Source organism: Sciurus vulgaris (assembly GCF_902686455.1).
Source record: "Sciurus vulgaris genome assembly, chromosome: X".
NCBI classification, from domain to species: domain Eukaryota; kingdom Metazoa; phylum Chordata; class Mammalia; order Rodentia; family Sciuridae; genus Sciurus; species Sciurus vulgaris.
Window position 1 is genome coordinate 33,225,432 of NC_136471.1, and position 24,425 is coordinate 33,249,856.

The 24,425-nt window shown below is 45.5% G+C and overlaps 2 protein-coding genes across 3 annotated transcripts in view; one reads left to right on the top strand and one right to left on the bottom strand.

Moving 5' to 3' along the window:
- The window catches only part of LONRF3 (LON peptidase N-terminal domain and ring finger 3), a 35,591-nt gene extending 13,553 nt beyond the window's left edge, over positions 1–22,038 (bottom strand). Inside the window, exons 1-6 of one of the 2 annotated variants that reach the window (XM_079123368.1) lie at positions 20,918–22,038; positions 17,979–18,097; positions 14,292–14,414; positions 9,987–10,142; positions 7,690–7,951; positions 6,823–6,913 (exon numbers count right to left, since the gene is read on the bottom strand). In XM_079123368.1, the coding sequence (XP_078979494.1) occupies positions 6,823–6,913; positions 7,690–7,951; positions 9,987–10,142; positions 14,292–14,414; positions 17,979–18,097; positions 20,918–21,734 (1,568 nt within the window). In that variant the 5' untranslated portion in view covers positions 21,735–22,038. The remainder of the gene's footprint in view (positions 1–6,822; positions 6,914–7,689; positions 7,952–9,986; positions 10,143–14,291; positions 14,415–17,978; positions 18,098–20,917) is intronic. The other variant, XM_079123367.1, reaches the window with a different exon arrangement.
- LOC306651549 (uncharacterized protein) overlaps positions 21,871–24,425 on the top strand; it is a gene marked incomplete at its 5' end in the record, with an annotated part of 45,853 nt that continues 43,298 nt past the window's right edge. Inside the window, 2 exons of the mRNA XM_079124227.1 lie at positions 21,871–21,900; positions 22,011–22,749. Of these exons, the coding sequence (XP_078980353.1) occupies positions 21,871–21,900; positions 22,011–22,749 (769 nt within the window). The remainder of the gene's footprint in view (positions 21,901–22,010; positions 22,750–24,425) is intronic.

The window sequence follows — 24,425 nt, forward strand, 5'->3', positions numbered from 1 at the left end:
ACTCATTACTTCCAAATGTTTTGTACTGGCCCTTCCCACACCAACACCCCCATCATCTGAGGAGCTTTCAAAGAGTCCAGAAGCCCAGTACTATATCTAAGAAATACAGATTGGTAGGCCCAAAGTCCAGGCCAGGTATCAGGACTCTTTTAAAGGGCCCTGGGTGGTTTTAATGTGCAACCAAGGTTGAGAATCACTGTACTATACAATCCTACTAAGCTCTGTAGAGGTGAACTTTCTGTATTGGTCTTTGAACATAATTATCAAAATCAACTGTGGAGCTTTAAATACATACATGTGGCAAAGCTTCACTGGTAAAGTTCCAGATACAGCAGCTCAAGGGGAGGGAGCAATTTGATATTTTTAACAAGCCCATGAAGGTCTGAAGTAGGAAAAAGACTTTTCATATATTCACTTTTTGTACATTTTGAATTTTATCACTCTGTTTCAAAAGTAGTTAATTTGTCTAACGGAATTAATATTTTATTAAATTGGCCAAAAAGTAATATTAAATATCAAAAACGCCTTTATAGTAAGAGTTTCTAACTGGCACACTAAGGTAAGAAGAAAAAGTATGCAAATTAGAGAGGAAGAAAGTAAATCTGTCATTACTCACCAATGGTATGATGATGAATAACAAATTTAGAACACATAAAAACATCTACAGTATGATTGTTGGAATGAATAGAATTAGTGATGTTGCTAGGTAAGTATAATTACACCCAGTTGTATTTATATATATTCACAATAAACATTAGAAAATAATTTCTCAGCAAAAGTGAGGCACTAAGCAATTCAGTGAAACCCTGTCTCTAAATAAAACACAAAACAGGGCTGGGGATGTGGCCCAGTGGTTGAGTGCCCCTAAGTTCAATCCCCTGTACCCACCCCCCCCAAAAAGAAAGAAAATAATTTCTTCAAAGATGACATTTACAACTGCTTTAAAAAACAAGTACCCAGGAATAAATCTGATAAAAGTTGTGAGTCCTCTATAGGAAAAAGCTATAAATACCTCATTGAAAGAAAGGAAAGAAGACCTAAAAAGTTCCAATAAAAATCCCAATGGGTGATTTCATTTATTTGTTTTGTGGAACTTGATGAGTTGATTTCTAAACTTAATGAGGAAATGCAAAGGGCCAAGAGCCAATACACATCTGAAGAGCAACAATGTGGGAGGACTTGCTCTACCAGACATCAGAAATTATAAAGCCATGGTGATTAAAACAGTATATGACTAGCACAAGGGGAAACAGACCCATGGAATAGAATAGAAAGCCCAGGAATAGACCCAGACATGGATTCTTGACTTATGACAAATGTGGCACTTCAAAGCAGGGGAAGGAGTAGGAGTGGGGGCAGGATTTTAAATATATAAATAGCATTCTCAATAAATATTCTAAATTGGCTATACACACATGCATATATATGTGAAAATGAAATTGGACCACCTCTCACATCATATGCAAAAATCAATTCCATGTAGGCTGTAAAAATAAATGTGGAAAGCAAAACAATACATCTTTCAGAAGACAAGAGAATATGAACCAAGGTAAACATGTCTTAAGACATGAAGAAACACTAACTATAATGAAAAGATTGATAATTTTGAGTGTGTCAAAATTAAGAACTTGGATGTTCATCAAAAGTAGTTGCTAAGAGAGCTAACATGCAAGCTACATACTAGGTGAAAGTATTTGCAACACATATAGATTAACAAGACTTGAATCTAGGATATAGCTAGAGCTCTTGCCAGTCAGTAAGAAAAGGAGAGAGAACCCAATAAAAAATAGGCATACATTGGTACATACAAAAACAGTGTTCATAAGTAATATTGTCAATAATATCTCCAAACTAGAACCAATACCAAGCATTTATCTGTAATACAATTAATAAAGATACTATACAACAATGGACATGACTGCTTCATGTACATGCAGCAACATGGATAAATCTTAATAGTAAGTAAAAGAAGCCAGGATGAAAATATATTCTGGATAATTCCATTTATATAAGTGCTTAAAATTAGGCAAAACTAGATTATACTATTTGAAAATGCATACATGGGTGGTAAACTATAAAGAGAAACAAGATAGAATAAGTCAAAATTGTAGTCTTAGGGCAGGGAATGAGTATAGTCCTGACTGGAAAGTGAAATATGGATAGCTTCTGGGGTTCTGGCAATGTCTTATTTCTAAGGAGTTACATGAGCACCCTATTTACAATATTTTGTTAAGAAAGTACATTTATATTTTATGTACTTTGTATATTTCACAATCCACAATGTGTTTTGAAAGTGTGATGTGCAGGCTGATTTGGGAACCACAGCTGTGATCAAACTACCAGACAGTCAAACCAGAATAGCTCATTTCCTCAGTCACTTGAATTCTGTGCATCTGAATACTTTTATACATTATCTGTTGATGCTAATAATGAAAATGACTGATGAATCTGTATCTACAACCATTATAAAAAACTATTTTTCCTGAGAATTTCACAATTGGGCCTGTCGATCATTTAAGAATGCAATCCATATAAATTAATAAAGACATAGCTTGCTAATTAATTGTAATAAATACTGACACTTAATGAGCAGATGAATGAAACATACACCAAAGGACAAAGCAATTTCCTAGTAAGACCCTCAATTAAAATGCCCCTCAATGAGAAGTAACAAGCACAACTGTGGCCATGGATGCCCCACAATTATTGCTTTGAAATAAGTCAAGGTTTATATGCTGAGAACATATCACTTTTCTATACTCATTTCACCTCTATAGTCAGTCCTACTCTGCTACTCTGCACGGGCTAAGTGACTGGGAACAAAATTTCTCTTGCTATATTTCTGGGTTTGTACACAACTTTTTTCATATAAAATAACTTTTTATATTAATAGGTGGTAATCATGATTAGTTCCATTTTACTACTGAAGAAACTGAAACTCAGGCAGGTTAAATAATCTGCCCAAGGTCACACAGCAAGCTGGTAAGCAGAAAGACTGGGATGTGAACTCAGATCTGACTCCTCAGACAATCTTCCTTCTCCACTCTATGACAAACAGAACTATATGTATTTCTACATCTCAAAGGGACATCACACACCTACATACACTCACACACACTTTTCTCCCTCCCTGACTCTCCAGCCTGTCCCCACTCTCTAGAAAGAAAAAGAGAAACAAAGATCCTTATGTCTACAGATAGTGATGTATACTAGAATTGCTCTACCATTTATCTACCACTGATTTACAAATGCCTCCCTGCATGCTCCCCACTGAGGACTGCAGTTTTAAGAACCGCAAGATAGAAAATGATCTCAATTTGGCATTTATAAATCAGGGTAGGGCCAGATTTTCTCACAAGAAGGCACTTTACATTGTCACAGTGATGGAGTAAACAATAGTAATAATAAATACTTTCAGTTAGATGTTGGCCCGGATTAAATGTTTGGCTTGTCTGAAAATAGCTATCTTTTCCCACCAGTTACATCTTTGCTTTGTGTTCTTTTTCTATCGAATGAGAGCAAAGAGGGAAGGAGAAGGAAGGGGAGGGAGGCAGAGAGAGAGAAAAAGGAGAATGAAGTGACTCCTCAACACCCAGTGACTTGGATAGCTAAAACTAGGTTAAATATAAAGCTTCTTTCAATTGACAAAGAGGTCACTGGGTCATTAGGTAACTGGTTTAAGTATCAAACATTCTTACTTCATATCTCAAAATACACTAATTACCCTAAAGGTGCTGCTTCACAGAAGCCCCAGAGTTGAACCTCAATGTCTGGGATATTCCTTCCCAGTAATCTCAAAAGAGGCTTTTCAGCCACTAACGGTTGTGGGGCAGAGTTCAGAGGTGTTGGAGTTTTGGGGCAACTGAGCTCAACAGAGCTCTACCAATTCATTAAGGGGAGACTTTGATGTCTCATTAATGTACCCTCCAGTTACTGTCCCATTCTTTCCGCCATTTTCCTATGAAACTTAACCTACTCCTGATTTTCTCTCTAGAATCAAAATACAGGCATTCACGGTCTAACTTGTCTTTCTACCAATATACAATCATGGAACTGGATGCCATTCTAGAAACTTGCACAGGTGGTATATATGTCTAATTTCATGATCCAGAAGATTGTTTGAGGCTATTTCTAGTGTCCTTCTGAAAAAACACATGAAGGTAGTAACAGAACCTAATAGTAATTGAAACAATAGTAAAAAGATGAAAAACACTAAAGAGAGGTGGAAACAGGAACTTTTTCAAGATTGAAAGAATCTTAGCTAACTCTAAGATTCTAAGCAGACCTCTGCCAACATCTGAGGTCTAACTTAGAGACAACTCTTGAAAGAGGAACTGTATCCTTCCCATGGAGAGGTGAAGTTTTAAGAACCTCAAGATGGAAAATGACCTCAATTTCACAGGTTTCTTACCAGCATAAAACAGTGAGAGTCTGCCTATACCTTAGTAGCTGACACAACTACTACTCAAGGCAAGGGCTTTGGGGTTGAAGTTTCTACTTAGAACAGGAGAACATGATAAGGGAAATAATGGCTTTTAAACTCAGAGTGTGCAATCTCAAAGTGTTTCTCATCCTTTTGGTGTTTATATCTTGGACCAAATTTCTAACTCTCCTTCAAAACTCCCTGTTGAGATCAGGGGCAAACAAGATGAAAGGGAGAAAGCAGAGGAAGAGGAACAAAAGAACTTCAACCTCGGGTTTCTTAGTCCACAGAGAAAACACAAACAGGATGGGTCTGTATATTTAACTTCATGTCGCCTGGATGTTGGAGGGAGTGTTAAGGAGGGCAAGTACAACAAAGACCTGTTCCCTCTGAGTGAGCTAAATCAAGTCTACTCCACAGCTCACATCATGGGTTTGAGACCACAGTGGTGATAGCCACAGGGGCCGTTTCTCTGCTTTGGAAGCAGCATTTCTGTATCTCCTACCTTGGCTTTGGCATAATCCACCTGCTACCCTGTTGTGAGGGGGAGGAAGTGGTGAAAGGGAGCTGCCTATGTAGCCCATCCCATCCTAGCCCACTCCATCTAAACAAACTCCTGACAATATACACAAAACTTGCTGTGATTGCTTCTACATTCCACCTGCTGAACAGTTCATTATGAGGAGAAAATCTCACTACCAAAGTTTTATTTATTTATCCATTCATTCATTCTTTTTTTTTTTTTTTGCAGTGCCAAGGATTGAACCCAGGCCTCGTGCATGCTAGGCAAGCACTCTACCACTGAAGCTATACTGTAGCTCCAATTAAAACTGTTTTTAAGAGAAAGAAAGAGACAACATTTCAGGTAATAAATGCCTTATTCACATAAGAAAAGTCGTTCAGAATGCAAATGCATGTGATTGACAGGAGAGGCATATGTATCTATAAAGGGCAGGAAAACATATGAGGAGTCTCTGTCAGTGGGGGCTCTTCTTGATACCTCTTCTCTTGTATCAGTCATCTTTAAAAAAGGTTTTGTGTAAATATCCCCCTTCAATGGTCTTTTGGAAAACAGATGTGTCTCAAACCAAAAGCTGTGGACCTTTGTCCTGGAAACATGCACACACACATGTGCATAAACATAACTCTTACATACAACTTTAGTGAATTCATAGATCTGTTAGAACCCATAAACGGAACCTCCTCAGGAGTCTGTGGTCCTAACACTAAGAACCTCTGGTCTAGGAGGAAAAAATAGCTAGCATTTAATGAGTACTTACTATATGCAGCCACTATTTTATGTGTTAAGTAGGTTTTCTCAATTAATCATGACAACTCCATGGGGTTGGTACTACTGTTCTCTATTTTACTGATGAAAAAACAGAGACAGAGAATGTCACATGCCAGGGAAAAGTATGAAAGTGGACAAAACCAGGATTCAAACCTTGGCTTTGGAGCCCCTTTTCTTAGCCTCTAAACTACAGCTGTGAAATGAAATAAATGAGAGTAATTTTCAAAAGTCATATGTGATTACATAGACTGAGATCACAGCATCTTTCTATTTTTTCATATGGAGGAGGGGAGCAAGTGGATAATTTACCTCTCCAGGGATCTGAGAAAGTAGAGATGATGTGGTACTAATTGGAGGGGTGCTTGGTCAAGTATTTCGTATCTGCTAACTACTGCTAACTACTGGCACAGCATAAAACACAAACTAGTTAGGTCCTCTACCTGGCTTACAAAGAATAGGCATGTGGCATTGACATTAACCCTTGAGTTTTGAGTTCTTGATCTAATAATAATAATTAGTTCCTGGGTCACAAACTTAAATACCACAGGGGCCAGGAAAATAATGCAAATAAGGTAGTGGGGGTAATGAAGATCATGAATGAAACAACTGGAAAGTGTATGTCCTGTCTCAAGACAATCACATTTAACAAAACAATCCCCATGAGATGGGCTGGGGTTGTGGCTCAGTGGTAGAGCGCTTGCCTAGCATGCATGAGGCACTGGATTCAATCCCCAGCATCACATAAAGACACTAAATAAACAAAATAAAGGTATTGTGTCCATTTACAACTAAAAATACTAAAAAGTAACAAACACCTTGAGAGACAAACAAAAGATATATTCAACCTACAGGCCATCAGTTTGTGACCTCTGAGTAGGCTATTCCCTTTCCACTCTTCAGGTATTTCCAAATTAGGTGTCAAGGATGTAGGGAAAGCAATCTATAAACAGAGGACACAAGCTGACCCATATGACAATGCTATGATTTCCATTTCATTATAATCATGCCCTTATGTGCTAACCAACCAAGCAGTAGGTCACTAGAAGAAAGGTCCAGATATCAGAGAGGAGGAACAATCAGGCAGCAAGTGATAGTATACATCACCTACCTCATACACAGGGAGCATTCAAGGTCAGATGCGTCAAAAGATGCAAGTGGAATATTGACAGCAGTTTTGGCCCCCTGGTCAGTGGAAGGATCTATGAGGTAGAAAGCAATAAGTCAGAACTGGACCAAACTTGGTTTCATGAACAGTACTTCTGAGACCAAAAAAGAAAAAAATCATGTTTATATTTGCCACTCTCACCATCTCCCTGAGAGTTTACTTAGTGGCCGCCTGAGCCATTGCAAATGGGATGCCCTGAAACGGGTGCTCAGAGGTCAACATTAGCTCTCATAAAAAGAGAAGTGCAAGTTGGAAGCTATCCAGGAGCCCTGGAGACTTCATTTAAATGCAACAAGCACCTAACTCAGCTGCAACAGCAGCCACAACTCCACGGGATAAGCCAGGCCTTGAAGCTGGGGCTGAATCTTGGCACTGCCAACTTCTTTTGAAAAGATAGCAAGCTGCAGCTGCTGCTTCTCAGATGCTATCTGGGGGAACAAAATTTGATAACGCCTGCTCACACTTCTATCCTACATTCCTGGAACAGGGATGGGGGTGGGGAGAGGTTGACCTGGAAGGAATTGTGCTGTGGTCAAGGGCCTGGGATGTCACTGCTTGATACTTTGCTTGACTTTTTGCCTTGGCTTTCCATGATAATTATCATGAAGCACTTAGCATGTACTAGGCCCCCTGTGTGATCTCACAGAAACCTCACAAAAAACCTGAATTTGCACAGCTGGTAAGTCTCAGAGCTGGGCCACCTACCCAGAGCCAAAGGGGCCCCCAAAATGGACATTAACTTGCATATATCAGTGAGCCCAAGCATTTCCTCCAATCTACTTTCTCCCTGGGTAGAGTCAGTACCTGTACCTTGCTTGGAGACTTTATTAGGCACCTCTGAGTCTTCCTGGGGTTCAATTTGGCAATGTTTCCTTTTCTTTTCTTGACATTTGCCTGTCTTGACAGAAGCAGCATCTGGAGAAGCAGCATCCCACGTCTCCTCCTCTTCCTCATCTTTCATGTTGTCTTGTTGACCATCCACCTTTATGTTAGCTGTATTCATCACACTGCTGGCATCTCCCCTGGCTACTGCTTCCTCTTGACTAGAACAATGTGGGAGCTCTGGATTTTCCTAGATGAACAAAGAGCCAAATATCAGAATCTATTTAGGACCAAAAATGTCCTCCGATATTCTCACCCAGAGAGGACAAAGAGAAAACTACAAAGCCCTGATCCTCACACCTGATCACTTAATGGACACATAGCTCAACTGAGGGACAGTCATAGGCTTCCTCCACTTCCTACTCACACAGCATCTGTGACAAAGGCATGCACAGCTTGGGTGGAGTTAGGAAACTTCCTTAGTGCAGGAGGAAAGGAATGTAGAAGTGGCCTCTTGGGCAGTAGCGAAGGGGGAGGAGATGCACGGGAGCCCCACGTCTTTATCCTACCCAAATCTCTCCCTAGTAACCACTTTAGGAAACCAAGGCATGCAGTAAGAGTATATCTTGTCACTCAGAACTTCCTCTCACCCTCACTGCCATTCATAGCCATCTGCAACCCCCAAAACCAGCTCCAAAAGGACATTTGATAAGGCTTTGGCCCAGGTCTGCTCATGCCATGTTCAAAGCTCCTGAGCTCTTTGTACTAATCAAATGAACAATGGATACTCTATTCCGTTTATTAGGTTTTGAGTGAAAAGTCTGCAAAAGAGACAAAATCATTTAGCAAAATCATCAATCTGATCTTTCAATTTTTTTTGGTCCAGGAGAGGTATATCTGAAAATGGATCTAGAAATAAATCATATGACAAGATATTTATGCAGATTTACCTGGAGAACCTTTCTGTAATCTAAATCCATAGTCCACAAGTCAAAATGCCCATCTTCTTGTTCCCCTCCAACCCCTACCAAAAATTGGTAGACACAAAAAAAGGGGGAACACATAGATGTGAAGAAATAAAGTGAGGAGAAAAAGGATATGGGCTTCCTTATTGTCTAACCTGAGGAGTTTAGGATTTTCCGGCATTACAGCAACAACCCTGACTTTCCATGAGCCCAAGACAATGTCTACACAGGTGTGTCCTGCCTTGCACAGCAAAGTCTGGGTGGAAATCCAATCTGTGCTCCTTAGTCAGCTCGTGTTGGAAAGCTAGGGGTTCTATTTCTCTTCATTTCAGATTGAGCTGCAAGTAGAAGTACCTTTAGGCATGCGCACTCAGTATTAGCATTCCCAATCATGTACTAATGGTCACTGGGGGCTCTCTGAGTTCAGGAAATACTCCAAGCTCTGCTTTTTTTTTTTTTTTTAAAGTCAGTCACACCTGCATTTTATTCCTTCTCCAGAGCAAGGACAGTGAGTGAGAAAATGGGAGTGACAAGGGTTTAATACAAGTGAAGAATATTGGACACAAATGGAGGGAAAACGGATCCCAAATGTGCCCAGGTATTCAGTACTAAACTTTGCCTTTAAGAGTCTTGATGCCTGAGCTCCAGGGCTGCTCAATTTTCTCTTCGAGGAAAGCCAGTGGCTGGAGCCCATCTTTCTGGGTTCTGTTCCCTTATTTTCAAAGGAAGGCACAGATACTCATCATCCTCCCAAGAACTTCAACTCAGTCATCTTCCCAAATCTCTTTGTTCTTCTCTGCTACAAATATGTATTGGGATCCTACTGATATTGTAAGTTATAGTGCAGGAATATGAAATTACCTCCATTTAGGGATCAAATGGAGTTGTCCTTGCACAAGGATCTCAGCTGGTGCTCAAAGGCCAGTAGCTTGAACAAACAAAAAGCAGGCAAGGAGGGGCAGTTAAGCCCTCTTCCCAGACTCTGTCCCAAAGCTGAAGCCAATATGCCCACCCTGATTGTATAGTTCCAGGGGAAGTGGGCCAATCCCTTTGTACTTGTATCAAATCTCTCTCTTGGCTGGATCTGACCAAGAACTAAAAAAATAAATGTGATAAGTAAACAAACTTTGGGACCATGACTGAAATTCACAGCTGTATCTTTAAGAAGCAAAATTCTTAGCAAAGGCCACAGCCACTACTGAGTTCATTTCTTCTTTCTCAGGAACCAAAATAGGAGAGGTAGGGCACACTCCCCATGTTTGCCCACAAAACAGCCAAATGAAGAAGCATCACGAACGAGCTGGGCGAGTTGAATTTTACCTGTGACAACTTGGGTAGATTATTTCTGGTGCCTTCAGTAGCCATTGACTCTACGTGTTCCTTTAATCTAGGGTGAGGTGCCAACAGCTTCAGGATATCGGGAGAATGTTCCTGAGAATCCCCCGGGAATGATGGTGAAAAGAAACTAAGGAGAAGCTGTGACATAAAACAGAAGACTTCACTACTTAAGTATCTACAGGTGCTCAGGTGAAGGGGGAGGGAGTGAAGGGGACAGGGAGCACAACCTTCAGGGCAAAATTCCAGGGAGGAAGCCCTGGACCAGTATCCCTGGACACACGAGGACAGGAGTCCTCACTTCAGTGTGCATCAGAAGCAACTGAGGAGCTTATGAAAAAGTCAGGTACCTAGTTTGCACTCTTGTCTTCCCCAGGTCTGAAGTGTGGCCCAGGAACCTGAATTTCAAGAAGGCACTACAGATGCCTCTGTTACTTAGCTAAGGTTAAGAGCCACTCCTTTGGTGCTATCATTCTGCAGAAATATCTACAGTGTGATTTTTTAAAAAAATCATCTGGGAGGAAAGAGAGAGACAGGTCAAGTCAGGGAAGAAATCTCAGTTGGAGAACCTGGAGTCACATCTATAACACCTCCATGGGTAGAAATCTACGACTGTCTCCTAGGTTCCTTGCTGTTTCTTTTCTCTTTCTACCCATCTTTCTTCCCTCTCCCCTCCCTATCACCCCTGGGTCTTTAATCTCTTCAGAGCTAGGGGCCTGAGCAGTGAAATGTTAGAAAAGCAGAACCCAAATTTCCTCCTTCTTCCTCTAGCTAATCTCTTATTCTGACCTTCACTTTCCAGAAAATGTCAGCTTAAGTTCAAGAATCCAGGGCAGGCATGTTCCAGTCCATTGATGGTTTTCATTGCAATTAGATACACTGGGAGAGTAGAGGGAGAAGAACCAGAAGGGACTGGGAATCAAAGATGTTCATTCACATGCAGCCTGCACCATTGGCTGTCCACATTCTTGCTTCTATTCTCCCCTGTGCCAGCAGCTCTTACAAATATGTGCTATGATACATATGTTTGTGTGTGTGTGTGTGTGTGTGTATAATTCGTACACACATATTATGGAATATGTAACACAAGGAGAGCAGGTCACTGGTATTCTAAAACAAACTCAAATGTTTACCACCCTGCTGCCCCTGGAGTGTTTAGAGACCCATTAGAGGATGTCTCACACCTTTATTCAGGCTCCATAGGATATTAATAGATAAGTGAATTTGAAGAACACCAAAGTCCAATTTGATTTATTCTCTTGCTGGTCCCCAGCAGTTTCTTCATGATGTTCCTTCAGAGACTAGCACTTACCATGAAGCCAAATCATGCTCGACCGTCAAAGCTCAGCTCAAGTGCTGCCATTCTTCACTACTCCCATCTCTCTGATCTCGCCTGTCCCTTCATGCTCTCTCTTGCACCATGGTATAACATCTTAAACTACAGCATCTTATGTTGCCCTGGAATTGTGTCACAGATAGGAGTCTGTATTTTTTTCAGTCAGAGGCTGGCTTCTGGAGGGCCCAATAAATGCTCATCACACTAGATGGAATTGAATTAAGGTAACTATTGATTCCAGTGCCCAAGGAGAATCCTAGCACACAGGCCCAGAGTACTAAGACAGATCCCTATGTTTCCTTCCAGCTCTGGAAAACCCACTCTCCAGGTGTTAGTTGGCAAAGGAGTGAGATAGAGAGGTTCTCAAAGTACCCAGTGCTATAAATGTCAGTTGTCAGAGGCCTCTCCTCCATAAAAGCCAATGTTGGCCCTCAGAAGCCCTACTGAGTGGTCCAACAAGACCAACCTACTTCTGAGGCAGTCTCCCTGGAATTCTCCCAAAAGAACATGATGTTCTTCAGTGTCAGCCACACAGCATCCCAAGGCACAAGGATAAAAGGGCAGAGGGTGGCAAGAGGGAAAAGGAAGCCAAGGGAGATCAAAGGAAACAAGGCAGAAATGACAGTGACAGTTCCCTTCCCTTTGCTACCTAAGATCTCTCTCTAGGCCTTCTCAATGGCTTTGGAAAACAAAAGTTGTTGTCAACTCTCAGTGAGAATAGTATCATAATTCCACACAAGTGAAAGTCAATTCCACTCAGTTTCAGCCTTAGGAAGGGGGTCAAGAAGGAAAGAAAAAAGAATCTTAGCTAAAAAGAAATGCAGAACTGTGACTTCTAAGGCAGCTTACTAATGTCAAATGAATATGGCCCATTTTTGTCAAACGTTTAGCCTTGAAACTGAGACAATCCAGTAAATAAGCAGAGCTGATGCCTCTCAGTGTTTGTAAATGGCTGCCATAGCCTTGTCACATTCAGTGGACATTCACCTCTAAATTCTCACACTGGCTTCACAACTGAATAGCACTCACTCAGGCACATGCTCACTTTTATTGTCTGGCATTCATATAACAAACATAAGACTAAGTTCCTTGAGGACCAATGTTGTGAATTAAGCCTCTTTGGGTTTCTAGAGCTTTGCTCAATGCCTTACCTCTCATCCAATTAGACAGGTGTCAAAATGACAGCTGGTCCATAAAAGCAAACTGGAGAGAGAGATCAGCCCAACTGATGGTACTAGAACCTCTCTGGCCAACACCCAGTTAGACAAACAGAGATAAAGAAACTATTCCTCTTGAGTTCAAGACCTGCCTCTTTTGCCTCTGCATACTCCGTCCCTAAAGTCAAAGCTCTTCTAATTGCCTTTGTCTATCCCAGAAATAGAGAGTTCCATTGCTACTCTAGACCCAGCCCCATCAGTAAGTGCTAATACTCTGGACATGTCCTCCTGGGACAGCAAGATGTTGAAGTTGCTAAAAGGGTAGGCTTTGCAAGCAGACCAAGTTGCTTCTGAACGTTTCCCCAACAATTACTAGCTGGGTGACCTCAGGAAAGAAACCAAGCCTCAGATTCCACATCTGTCTCATCACAAGGGGATAAATAACAGTGCCTACCCTCATAGGAAAGCTGTGGGAATTCAATTACATCTTTTAGATAGAGGGCCTAGCAGTGCCTGATGCATAGGAAATGTTCAAGAAATGTTAGTACTCACACTGTGAACTGCACTTAATATTTGAGGAAGGTTCCACAGCTTGGAGTAATTCGTCCTGACCCATGCTCCTCTCAAGAAAACCTTGTTTACATACCCAAACCAGGTCAAAGCAACAACTTAGACAGGAATTTCTCCTTTAGGGGCAGAAAATCCAGAGCCCAGCTTCCACCAAGTTTAACATTTTTGCTAAAATTGTCTTTCTGGAGACTTCAGACACCAGACCTATCTTTTGTTCACTTTCTTCATCCACTGGTTTGCCAAACCACAAAGGGATCGAAGCACTTATAGACTTGTGGTGAGTAGTGGGCAGGGCACAGGAGAGCAGAGACTACCACTGACTTAGCGTCAAACCTCCAGGCCAGTTAGACACCAGAAGGGCAAATTGCAGAACAATAAACAGCAAAGTCCATGAATCTTCAATCATGCTCTCAGAATTTCATATAATTTTGGGGGGGGGATGTGCCAGAGATTGAACCCAGACCCTTAAACACTGAGCCACATCCCCAGGCCTTCTTTATATTTTATTTTGAGACAGGGACTCAAGTTGCTCAGGGTCTCTCTAAATTGCTGAGGCTGGCTTTAAACTCACAATCCTCCTGCCTCAGCCTCCTGAGTCTCTGGGATTACAGGCCTGTGCTACTGCACCTGGCTTCATATAAATTTTTATAGGAATAACATTCTTCCAGGACCCAAGAATTGGAATGGCTATTTGGATCATTATAATGGCCTCTGACTTGCATTTGTGAGATGGTTTGTTTAATTTCTAACAAAGAAGATGACGGTTGGAGTTTTCCTTCCCAGGAGCTGGCTATCCTGTGTGGCTGGTGAAACTGTAATTGTAATTCAGTCACAGAAAAGTTCCACAAGTGCAGGCAGCCCCACACCTCAGATCTCTCTTCAACAGCCAGAACCTCCTCAGTCAGCCCCCATTCCCAGGTTAGCATATTTGGTTTAATTTGGTTTTATATCCCACCAACAATCCAGATCCTGAGTTAAAGAAACATTTCTCGCAGACTCCTACAAAAATGCAGAAAGTTCCCAATCTGATCATCCACACTAGGAAAATTGTTTCTGGGCAATCAGTTGGCACTTGTGTTTCCCTCCTGTCCAATAAACTCAAAGAACCACATTCTCATAACCCCAGGAGTAGAGAGAGCAGTGTGCTCATTCCCTGTCCTAGAGAACACAAGAGTGGTGGGGGTGGACTCCACAGCTGGATCTGATATACTTCCACTTCCAACTCACCCTTTGGGCTTCAGATCTTGCTCTCTTGTTCTTTCCATCTAGGGATACGCAGTAGAGAAACTCTCTCAGTGCTTCCTCCACCTTGCCTAGGGTGGCTAAGGCTTGTGCTTTTCTGAAGTGTGCCTGAAAGAATACATTATCAATCAGTACCATCCTTTTGGTTTCGGTAGGCATACCTTAGCATCCATTACCATCCTATTGATACTGGTAGGTATACACTGGCATTCAATAACCCATAGCAGATTGCTACTACTATTCATAACAATTGCTGGATACTTACTGAGCAGTTACTATTGTGTGAAGTTTTTTTTGTTTTTGTTTTTTGTTTGTTTTTTCTTTTTGTTTTTTTGTGGTGCTGGGGATTGAACCCAGGGCCTTGTACACGCAAGATAGGCACTCTACCAAATGAGCTACATTCCCAGACCTTGTGTGAAGTTTTAAAACAACTTTTTTTTTTTTTTTTACTTTACCCATATAACTTAGGCAACCTTTCTGAACCCCACTTTAAAAAAGACAAAACTGAGTGCCAGGAAACTGACCTGCCCAAAGTAACGCAGCTGGTAAATTGTGGAATCAAGGTTTGAACCTGGAACTGACTATACCAAAGTCCATATTCTTAACTAGTGTGCCACACTACCTGCTCTCTGTCTCACCACTGTGTAAGGTATCACCATAGTCAGAACCCCCATTAGACCACATATTAGGCCAGCTTTCAGGACCTTTTCTGATAAGCCTTCCTTTTAACAAAACTGTCAAGCAGAAACCTAGTTGACAGTAGGAGCTTGAGTGAGCTCCTAGACTTTATGATCATTTTTCAGAAGAGGTCCAAAAGAAGGGTCATGACCTTTCCAAGATGTCAAAGTTCACTAGTGGGAACATCGGAATCAAAACGGTAGTCTCTGGATTCCCAGAATGCTCTTCCCCACAAAGTGGACTGCCCCCCAGAGGGCTAAACAATGGCTGAGTCCATGTTTTTGCTCCTGGGACTCAGCTGGTTTCTACTTCTTCACAACATCTCTTAAAAATATAAAGAAGTTTTAGGGCTTCTCAGGTCCAAGCCCAAGTGCTCTGGGAGAGATTCTCTAGAGAAAGCAAAGGAGCAACCTGGGGAAGAAGGAGGAAGAAGAAAAGAGGCGGGGATAGAGCTGCTTTTTCTTTGTGTCTTCGGAGAGTGAAAGAAATGGTCCTCCCAGCTTGTCTTCTAACATGCTTCCACGTAGTGACAGGAGTATCTTCTTCAGCAGTGGCCCCTACTCCCAAAGAGCTTGGGACATCTCCCCATCACCCCACCTCCTCTGGGCCTAACCATGGCTCATACTGGATGCTGATGTCCTCTCCTGTTGCTCCTCTCTACTATGCTTACCAGAGGCCTTCTGAAGAAAGGGTCATATGACATTGCAGGGACAGATAGGGGGCAGGTGTTAAGATATTGGCGAGGCCTCATGCTAATCAATCGAGTAGCAACTCATATATTCCACCTGCTCAGGGCAACCAACTCAACCCACTGCAAGTTGTGCCACCTGCAGGGTGTACTGAATACCACTGGGTCCTGGCTGGCTGGCTGGAATGGAGCTAAAAGGTAAGCCCCCTCCCCTGGGGCATTTTACATGGAAATGGTAGGAAATAAGCAAATTGGGATGTGAGGTAGTTTTGAATTATATGCCTCAGTTCTTTCAACCCTCAAGACTATAGAGTTCTCTCATCACTGGCCTCCCCTTTATGCCACAACTATGGGGAAATGAAACTACTGCTTAATACTTATATCAATGCTTCCTTCATTAGGGAAGTCGCTTTTCCCATTTCATCCAAAATGTGCTTCTTTTTTTTCCCCTTTGTTTTGGTATCAGGGGAATTCAAGCACATCCCAAGCCCTTTTTATTTTTTATTTTGAGACAGGGTCTCACTAAGTTGCTAAGGCTGGTCTTGAACTTGTAATCCTCCTGCCTCAGTCTCAAGTCATGGTGATTATAAGTGTGCACCAACATGCTTGACCAAAATGTGCTTCTTGACCCTGCTTTCCACCATGATTATCAAGGCCTTTCACCCTATGTCCTAGGCTTATGGTGGGAGTGGGAAAAGCTGTCAACAAAGTCTTCTTACTCCCAGGCAGCTACCTGACTTCTACCAGTAGGAGGACTGAAACCCCCCATGGAAGGTTCTTTCAGTTAAGAAACTGCTGACTTCTAGTAAACTTGTAGTAAACTTTTCCTTGGGAAAGAGAACATACTGACCCATTCATGATAACTTTCTTATGAATGAACATGAGATTCACCCTAAGAACATGAGATTCATTAATAGTAACAGCAGAGTATACAGGTTCACAATGTTCCTAGATTCAAAAGACATTCTGATAATCCAACATTTTCATAAGCTTGACACTAAAATTCATTAGGTGACAAAACTAGACCTAAACAGATATAAAGTGCTTTAAAGTATTTGTCCTACTTAAGTTTGAACTTTCATGCAATTTGCTGCAGAGACAGTATGTTTAATTAGTGTGATTGGGACTCTATCCAGAGCTCACTGAGGATATTACCTAATACCTGATCTTTCCACAATCTCGATTCTGAACACATCTTGTCCCATGAGATTCAGATAAGGCATGACAGCCCCAGACTTGGATAAACTGGTTTCCCAATCCTGGGGTTGTTCAGAGAGAGCACTACACCAAAATGCAGCAAGTTTTCTAGCTTGCAGAATGTTCTGTTGGCCATGCTCACCTTTGATCATTACGCACCCCTATGAGGCAATCCCAGCAGATAACAATAGCTTTCTTTTTACAAATAAGGACATTCGGGGTTCAGAGAGTGAAGTCATTTCCCCATGGTCACTTAGCTAACAGTAGTAGAGCCCAAACTCAAATATAATCTTCTAAACAAAATATTGACATGTGGTAGAGGTTGGTCCTGAGGCCAGGCAGAGATACAGAAAGTGACACTTTGTATCCTGACATCCCAGGAGATGCTTAGCCTGTCTTTCTTTCCACCCCTCCCGTGTGGGGAAAATTTTGGGGTGCAAGCAGGTTGATCTACTAGTTAAGAATTCAAAATGGCACAACCAATGTGTGAGTGTGAGAGTCTCCTCAAAGAAAACTAAGCTCCTGAGAAGCCTATCAGGAGAAGTTCAGGAGGGCCAGATCAGCAATATTTCCCTCACCCTCCTCTTTCTACTGTCCCTAGAAAATGAGGAAGATGATGATAGTGGTGGGGGTGATAGAAAATTTATATAATGCTACATGCCAGGCATTCTTCTAAGCATCTTCCCTACATCAGCTCACATATAACTCACAACAGCCCTATTTAGTAGGTGCTTTGAATATCTGTGTTTTACGGATGGGGATATGAGGCACAGAGAGGTTAAGTAATTTGCCCAAGGCCACACAGTAATCTTAGCAGAGCTGAGACATAAACCCAGGCTGTCTGGCTCCCAATTCTATATTGTGGAGATTCTCAAAGCCCAGACTGCTCTGCAGGTCACCAATTGAAGACAGAATTAGGGAAGAATCCAGTTCCCTTGCAGACTTGAATCACCCTTTGCCAAAGGATGCTCTCTCACCCTCAGCTCCTTTGGAAACCTTTCTCCCTTTTCTGCTTGAGCTTTAGTGCCCCTACCCCCAGGGAGGTAGTCCTTCCTCATGATTCCTGTCTATAGTTCAACCCCTTTCCATCCTTCCAGTTCCATACTCACCTTAAAACCCATTGGGCGGAGCTTACATGCTATTTCTGCATCATGCAGTGCATCCTCATGAGACTCCAAAGTGAAATAAATTTGAGAACGGTTGCTGTAGAGCAAATGATCATTTGGAGCTGCCAAAATGAGAAAAAAGGCCCTCATGAATGGCTCCAGCACAAACATATTAGAAGTCTTGTATGAGGGTGAATCTTGAACAAATGACAAGTTATCTAGAATTTTTCTACTGGGGATCCAAAGGGTTAAGTTCCATTTTCGGTCCTAATATCTTCCTGCTTTTGACACATCCCCAGTCACTCTGTGTCAGAACTTCCCCAATTGCAAAGAAGTAATTTTCACCCCCCTCTCTCAAGCTGTTCTTTAGAGGCTTTGAGATGTTTATGTTGCATTGGAAACTTTGACCTAGAGGAAACCCTCTTTCATGGCTACACATAGTAAGTGTCTGACAGCCTGGCTTCTGAATGAAGTATCATCATCAACAAGGGATCAAGCCAGGGAGAAAAGGGGGATGGGCCATATGTGACTCCTATCCTGACCTTCAACGAGACTAGTTCATGTCAGTCTTCTAAGTGGGATGACTGATGACTGACACCAGCAATATCTCTGACTTCAAAGCCCAGCATATATGAAGCTTCCATGGAGAAAAATGAAAATGCATTTATAAGATCCCTTCCTCTCATTACAAATGGTCAAATGTGAGTGAACCTGGGCAAGGCTTCTGGAAATAAGGTGAAGCTAACTCTTATCAATGCTCTGAATCACTCGATGCCAGGGCTGAACAGGCCTTTGGAGATCATCTGACTCAAAAAACCCATTCTTCAGATGTGGGAAATCAAGGCCAGAGAGGAAGGCAATGCTCAAGGTCACACACTCAGCTGGACAGAGTCATGGCTAACTGACTATACTTTAAAACTTCAAAGCTGGGATGGGGGCAGGGTTCCTTTTTCTGTAGGCAAGTTCAGTATTTAGAATAATGAGACACTGGACATCTCCAGAACAAAGATAATCTCTGTAGAGGAGGCCTGTTTTCCTCTTAGAAGGGTGAAGGGGGCCTTGAAAATTTTGCCCTGAGTGCTCTGAGGGAATTAGCAAAGGTATAGGGAAGGACCTCCAAGGGAAAGTGGTAGCAACAGTGGAGAAGAGGGGGGGGAGGGGCTTTCCTTCTGGCCCCTTAGGGAGAAGCTGACAGGAATGTCACCTCCCTGGGAGATATGTATTTGACTCATCTCCACTTGTTTCATTCGTTTTGCCCAGTTCTTCCCCAGCTCTGGACTCTAACTTCTGCTACCCGCAACAGACTTTATGGGTTTTCTCAGAGGTGTGCTGAGGGTTTGCCTGGATGCCCATTACATGCCCTTATTGCATTAGCAAAGAGTCTTTTCTGTTCCTTGTCTTGGGAAGCATATGCCAGCCTAGCGGCGGCTCACAACCTGCCTTACCTGGACACAGACTTGCATTGTGTGTTGGGGGCAGGGATTTCCCTCTCTCTGGACCACCAGCTTTCCACACTCAGCCCTTGTTCCTTTCCCTGCCCCAATTACCTGTTGCTTGCTTTAGTGGAGATTCAACTCGTGGAGACTCCAGCCCACTGTCTCCTCCACCCATCAGAGTCGTGCCCAGGGCATCCTCGGATCCTAGAGCCCTGTCTACCCTGCCTCCTCCCCGACATGCTTCGCCAGGCACCGCGCCCCGCCGACAGAGCTGCTGGCAGCCTGCCCGAGCTAGGCAATACCGGCCAGCGGCGCGGCGGTCACTTCCTGGGTCCACAGGCGGAGAATCGGAATCAGGGGAGCAAAGCACGTCCCTGAGAGAACTCGGGTGCCCTAGTCCAGTCAGAGGTGTGGGACTGCCACGTTGTCCTTGAAGCTCCAAAGCCCACCCAACCTCCTCAGGCAGCAACAGAAAGCGGGACGGAGGCGTGCCTCTTCGCAGCCGGCCCCTGTTTCCCTGGGGATCCCCAAGCAGTAGCCTGGACCCGCCACCCTCTGCGCTGGTGCGGTTAAGGGGTTCGAGGTGCGGGCTCAGGCTGCTGGCTGGCGGCGACCGCGGCCGCGGAGCGGGGGGGGGGGGGGGTGCGCGCGTCTATTTCAGCCAAGGATCGTGTGATAGGAAGCGGTGACAATGAGTCACAGGGCAGCGGGGCGCGAGCGCTCCCCCTCCCCCCGCACACGCTCGCGGGATGGTTTCCGAGGCGAGCGTGGCCCACTTCGGTTACCTCAGCCGTTACACAATCCCGCCCGCCCGCGCGGAGGAGGGGCCGCCCGGCCCGGGCCGCTCGCGGCCCTTATGCAACCAGTGCTCTCCTGACCTAATTCCAGGCCAGACCCACCCCACAGGGAGCCGCGGCCCCGGAAGGGACAACTCCCAGAGGCGGGAGCCGCAGACGCAGGCGCCGAGCCGACTTCTCTGGCTGACAGGAGCAGGGAGGACCTGGCGCGAGTGTGGGAAGGGTGCGAAGTTCCCCTCCTGGCAGGGAAGGTGCGGGCAGGTGTAAGAAGGAGCCCAGGAGTGCAGAGGGAGAGGGAGAAGGCGAGAGGGAAACAGAGACGGTGACACTGAGCAAGACAGAAACCGATTGACAAAGATCCAAAGAGACGGAGAAAAAAGGAACAGGGTGACACAGACAGAAAGAGAGACCGAGAGACACAGAAACACAAAAGCTAACAGGAGACACACACACACACACACACACACAAAGACAAAAAGCAACAGACAGAAGCACAGCTAAAGAAAGCTAAAAGTAGTATTTTTAAAAGTCCAGAAATCTCCATGCTCCACCCCGGCAGCCGTCCATCCCATTGTCCCCGGCACGCTCCTCTGCCCTGGTCCTTCCCCCATCTCCCTGCTGGGTTCGTTCTCCCGCCCCCTCGCGTCGTGACCAAGCCCTCGCCCTCGCCCTCGCCCTCGCCCGGGCCCCGGCGGCGCGGTGGACTCACCCAGCCTAACTGCCTCATTGTACTTCAGCAGAGCCGCCTCCACCTGGCGCTCGCGGTACAGCCGGTTGCCCTCGTGCCGGAGTTTCGATGCCCGTGCTGGGCCCGGGAACAACTTGCCCAGGAGGCCGCTCAGCACCACGTTGACCCGTAGCGGCGACGGCGCCTGCTGCCCGGCCCGCCGGGCTCCGCGCGCCCGTCCAGAGGCCACCATCAACGTGGAAAGCTTGACCCCGCACAGTGCACAGCGCCGATCGGCTGCCCGCCCACGTTCCAGACACAGTTTACAAAAGGTGTGGCCGCACGACAAGGACACGGGGTCCGACAGAAATCCATGACACTTCCGGCACTTAAAGCCATCCCACACTTCGGTGGCCGTGGCCGCCCCTGCCTCTTCCGCTGCCACAGGGCAGCTTGTCGCGCTACTCGCCGAGGGCGCAGGCAACAGTACCTCGTCTTGCGGGATGCTCTTGGCCAGGCAGCGCGCCAGCTGCTCCAGCTGCTCCGCCACCAGCAGCTGCCGCTCGGAGAGCTGTCTGTACACCTCGAGAGCTTCCCGGAGGCGCCCCCCTGACGCCAAGGCATCCGCCTGTGTGAGCAGGACTTTGCACTCCGGGAGCGTCGAGTTCCTTGGGGGCTGCTCTTGCTCCGGCTCCTGCGTCGGTAGAGGTTCAGGGCACTCTGTAGCCTCCTCCGGGTGGGGACCGGTGTCTACTCCGGCAGCTGATGCTGCCCGCTCCACCGGCTCCGCCAGCTCTAAGTTGCTGCTGCCCAGCTCGGCGGGCAAGCTCAACATCTGTTCACTCTGAAATGAATCCATACGGAGAAGGACCGCGCTGGGAAGAGGCGTCTAGGGACCGGGAACACGGAGCAAGGAGTGACGCCTGGAAAGAACTGGGACTGCCACCGCCGCGGTGCCACCACGCACCGGCCCCTGCCGCTCCTCCGTGAGCTCCATGCCGGCCGCCCCGCGCCGCCTAATAACTGTCTTGTCTCAGCAAAGTGTTATATAAAACGGCACCACGTGACTCACCACCACGCTGCTCATTGGCCGGCAGCGGGGAAATTGTTACAAAACCAGACAGTTTTGTAACAGTGTTGCGCTTGCTTCTTTTGGCTTCGCTTTTCTTGGCTTCTTTTTGAGGTTGTTTGTGTTTACACTCTGCCTAATTTCCCACTTGCAGCTTGGCTTCTTTTTGGAAGGGGGAGAGGAACCAAACTTCTTCTCTCAAGCTTCTCCATCTTCAAACCCCACCCTATCCCACCTCCAAACTGGCCAGCAAACAGGTCCCCTCTGCCAGGTGCTCACTACCGCCCGCCCCCGCCCGGTCCCTTTGTAGAAAGCAGGTACCTCCAGGCACGGTCCTCGGGGTCTTCTAGGACTGGAAAATTCTCCCTCCTGGGGCAACGGCTGCTGTCTCTGAAGTTACGTGGGTGGGGAGGCGAATCAGCGAAGCCCCTCTCATCCCCAGGTCCTCCGCTGGAGAGCCCTAGAAGACCCACTTCAGTTCCTTGCCTTCCTCAGGGAGCCCCTCAAGGTGGTGAGTGCGGTTTCCCGAGGGCACTTGGAGTCCCGTGCGGAGAGCGACTTGGAGCAGCGTGTCTGGCGGATACAGAAGTTGGGCAGCGCTCACTGGGCAGTGAGGGACGCACGGAGATGGGCTTGCTGGCTTGGACCCGGGAGGAGGCGCTTCGCCTACCCTCCTCACCTCTTTCTCCCGCAACGCCTGAATCAGCGCTGGGGACGGGGATCGGGTGCCCAGCTGGAGAAGCCGTGGGCCCAGGAGTTACCGGCTGGATGGGCGGGGCCGCGAGAACTGGGCCTGCTGAGTTCGGTGGGTACTCTGGGGTCGTGGGAGAATGGCAGGCGCAAGACGCAAGCCAAGAGCGGTCCTCCTGAGAGAGTCCGCGAATCCTGGCACAGCCCAGAGGCCAAGCGGCCCCTAGGTTTGCGGCTCCTGAGCGCTCCTGAGCACGTCACAGTGTGGGGCTGCACAGGACGGGTACAGCTGTGCACAAGACATGGTGCCTGCCTCACAATGGCTAGGTGGCCCCCAGGGTCCCACGCACACCGCCAAAAGTACAGAGCGGTAGCCAACCGCACACGCTTTGTCTCCGGCCCCACCCCCGCATTCAGACGGGAGCCACACGCACGAATGAGCAGACAGGCTTGGAGACCTAAAAGAACAGTGCATTGCCAAAAGTCAGTCGCGCTACTCCAAGCAGGGAGGAAGCTCTGGACTTGCTTGTGGCTCAGTTGGCCTTCAGAGCCTGCTGGTCCTGGGCAAAGCCAGGAGCAGGAGTTGGAGCGAAGCTCCGACTCAGGGGCCTGGAGACTTAGAGTTGGTTCCTGCGGTGGCCATTTCCTATCTGGCTGACCTTGGGCATATCACCTAATCTGTCATTTTCACTTCTGAACAACTGTTAGGAATGATTTAGTCGGGATTAAACCATGTTTCAGAGCTGGGGGCGGCAGACTCCGTGGGGCTCTGCACCTCTTTATGTGATTAATCCCACTATGAGTCAACACTAAGGTTCCAGAGAACAGATACCGTGCAGCGAACCCTAGAGCCTCTCTCTGGTAAAACAAGAAGTGAGGGACAGAGGGGAGAAGGGAAGTAGTACATAGACAAAAGAAGAGATCAAAGAAAACAGAGGGACTCAGAATATAGCCAGGAAGACATGAGGAACACAGGAAATTTTGTCTTGAATTTCTGGCTTTTTCATGACTTGCTGTGAGACCTTTGAAAAATCCTCTCATTCTTAGTTTTTCCTAATGTCCAAGGTACCCTCCAGCCCCAACCTTGAATGATTTTGATCCCCAAACCAGATTTCAGGATGCAAGTACAAATGACTAGACCAGAAGCTGTGGGTGGTGCGGGGTTAAAGTTAGTAGTGGAAGGGCAGCAATGACTGGAAGGCTGTCCTCCTAGTCAGAGTCCAGCCTCAGCTAGATTTTGAAGATAGGGCATTCAGTCAGGTGCCAAGCTAGAGGTGGAGAAGGTGGCTATGCCAGGCAGTCAGGGAGAAGATGGAGCTTCTGGTGACTTGCTGTCTGACTGAGGAACTCCTTTCTGTCCTCAGTTTTCCTTTCTGTCAAGGGATCCCCAACACCCTGGCACCTGTGAGGAGGGACAGTCTGTGGGGCAGGTAATGAGATTTAAATCGAAGGGCCACAAGATAGATAATGATTAAAATCATTAAAACCTCGTGAGAGCTTTATCCTTCTCATATGTCTTTAAAAACCAATGTCACCTAAAACTGTCTTCCAGATACAGATCTGTGGTATACCTTGCTTCCTGTACCATCTTGACAAGTGAACACCACTTGTATTAATCACCCCCCCCCCTTGCCCTGTTGGTGAATGGGGAAGCAAAAAGTACAGGTTAAGCAGAAGGTCACAGTCCTGCAGTCATGGAGAAGAGATGCCCTCTCCAGGCAGCCTCTTTTGGCAACTGTATGTGCAAGAGACTGACCCTGAACTTGGTCAGGAATGTTAATAACTGTCAGG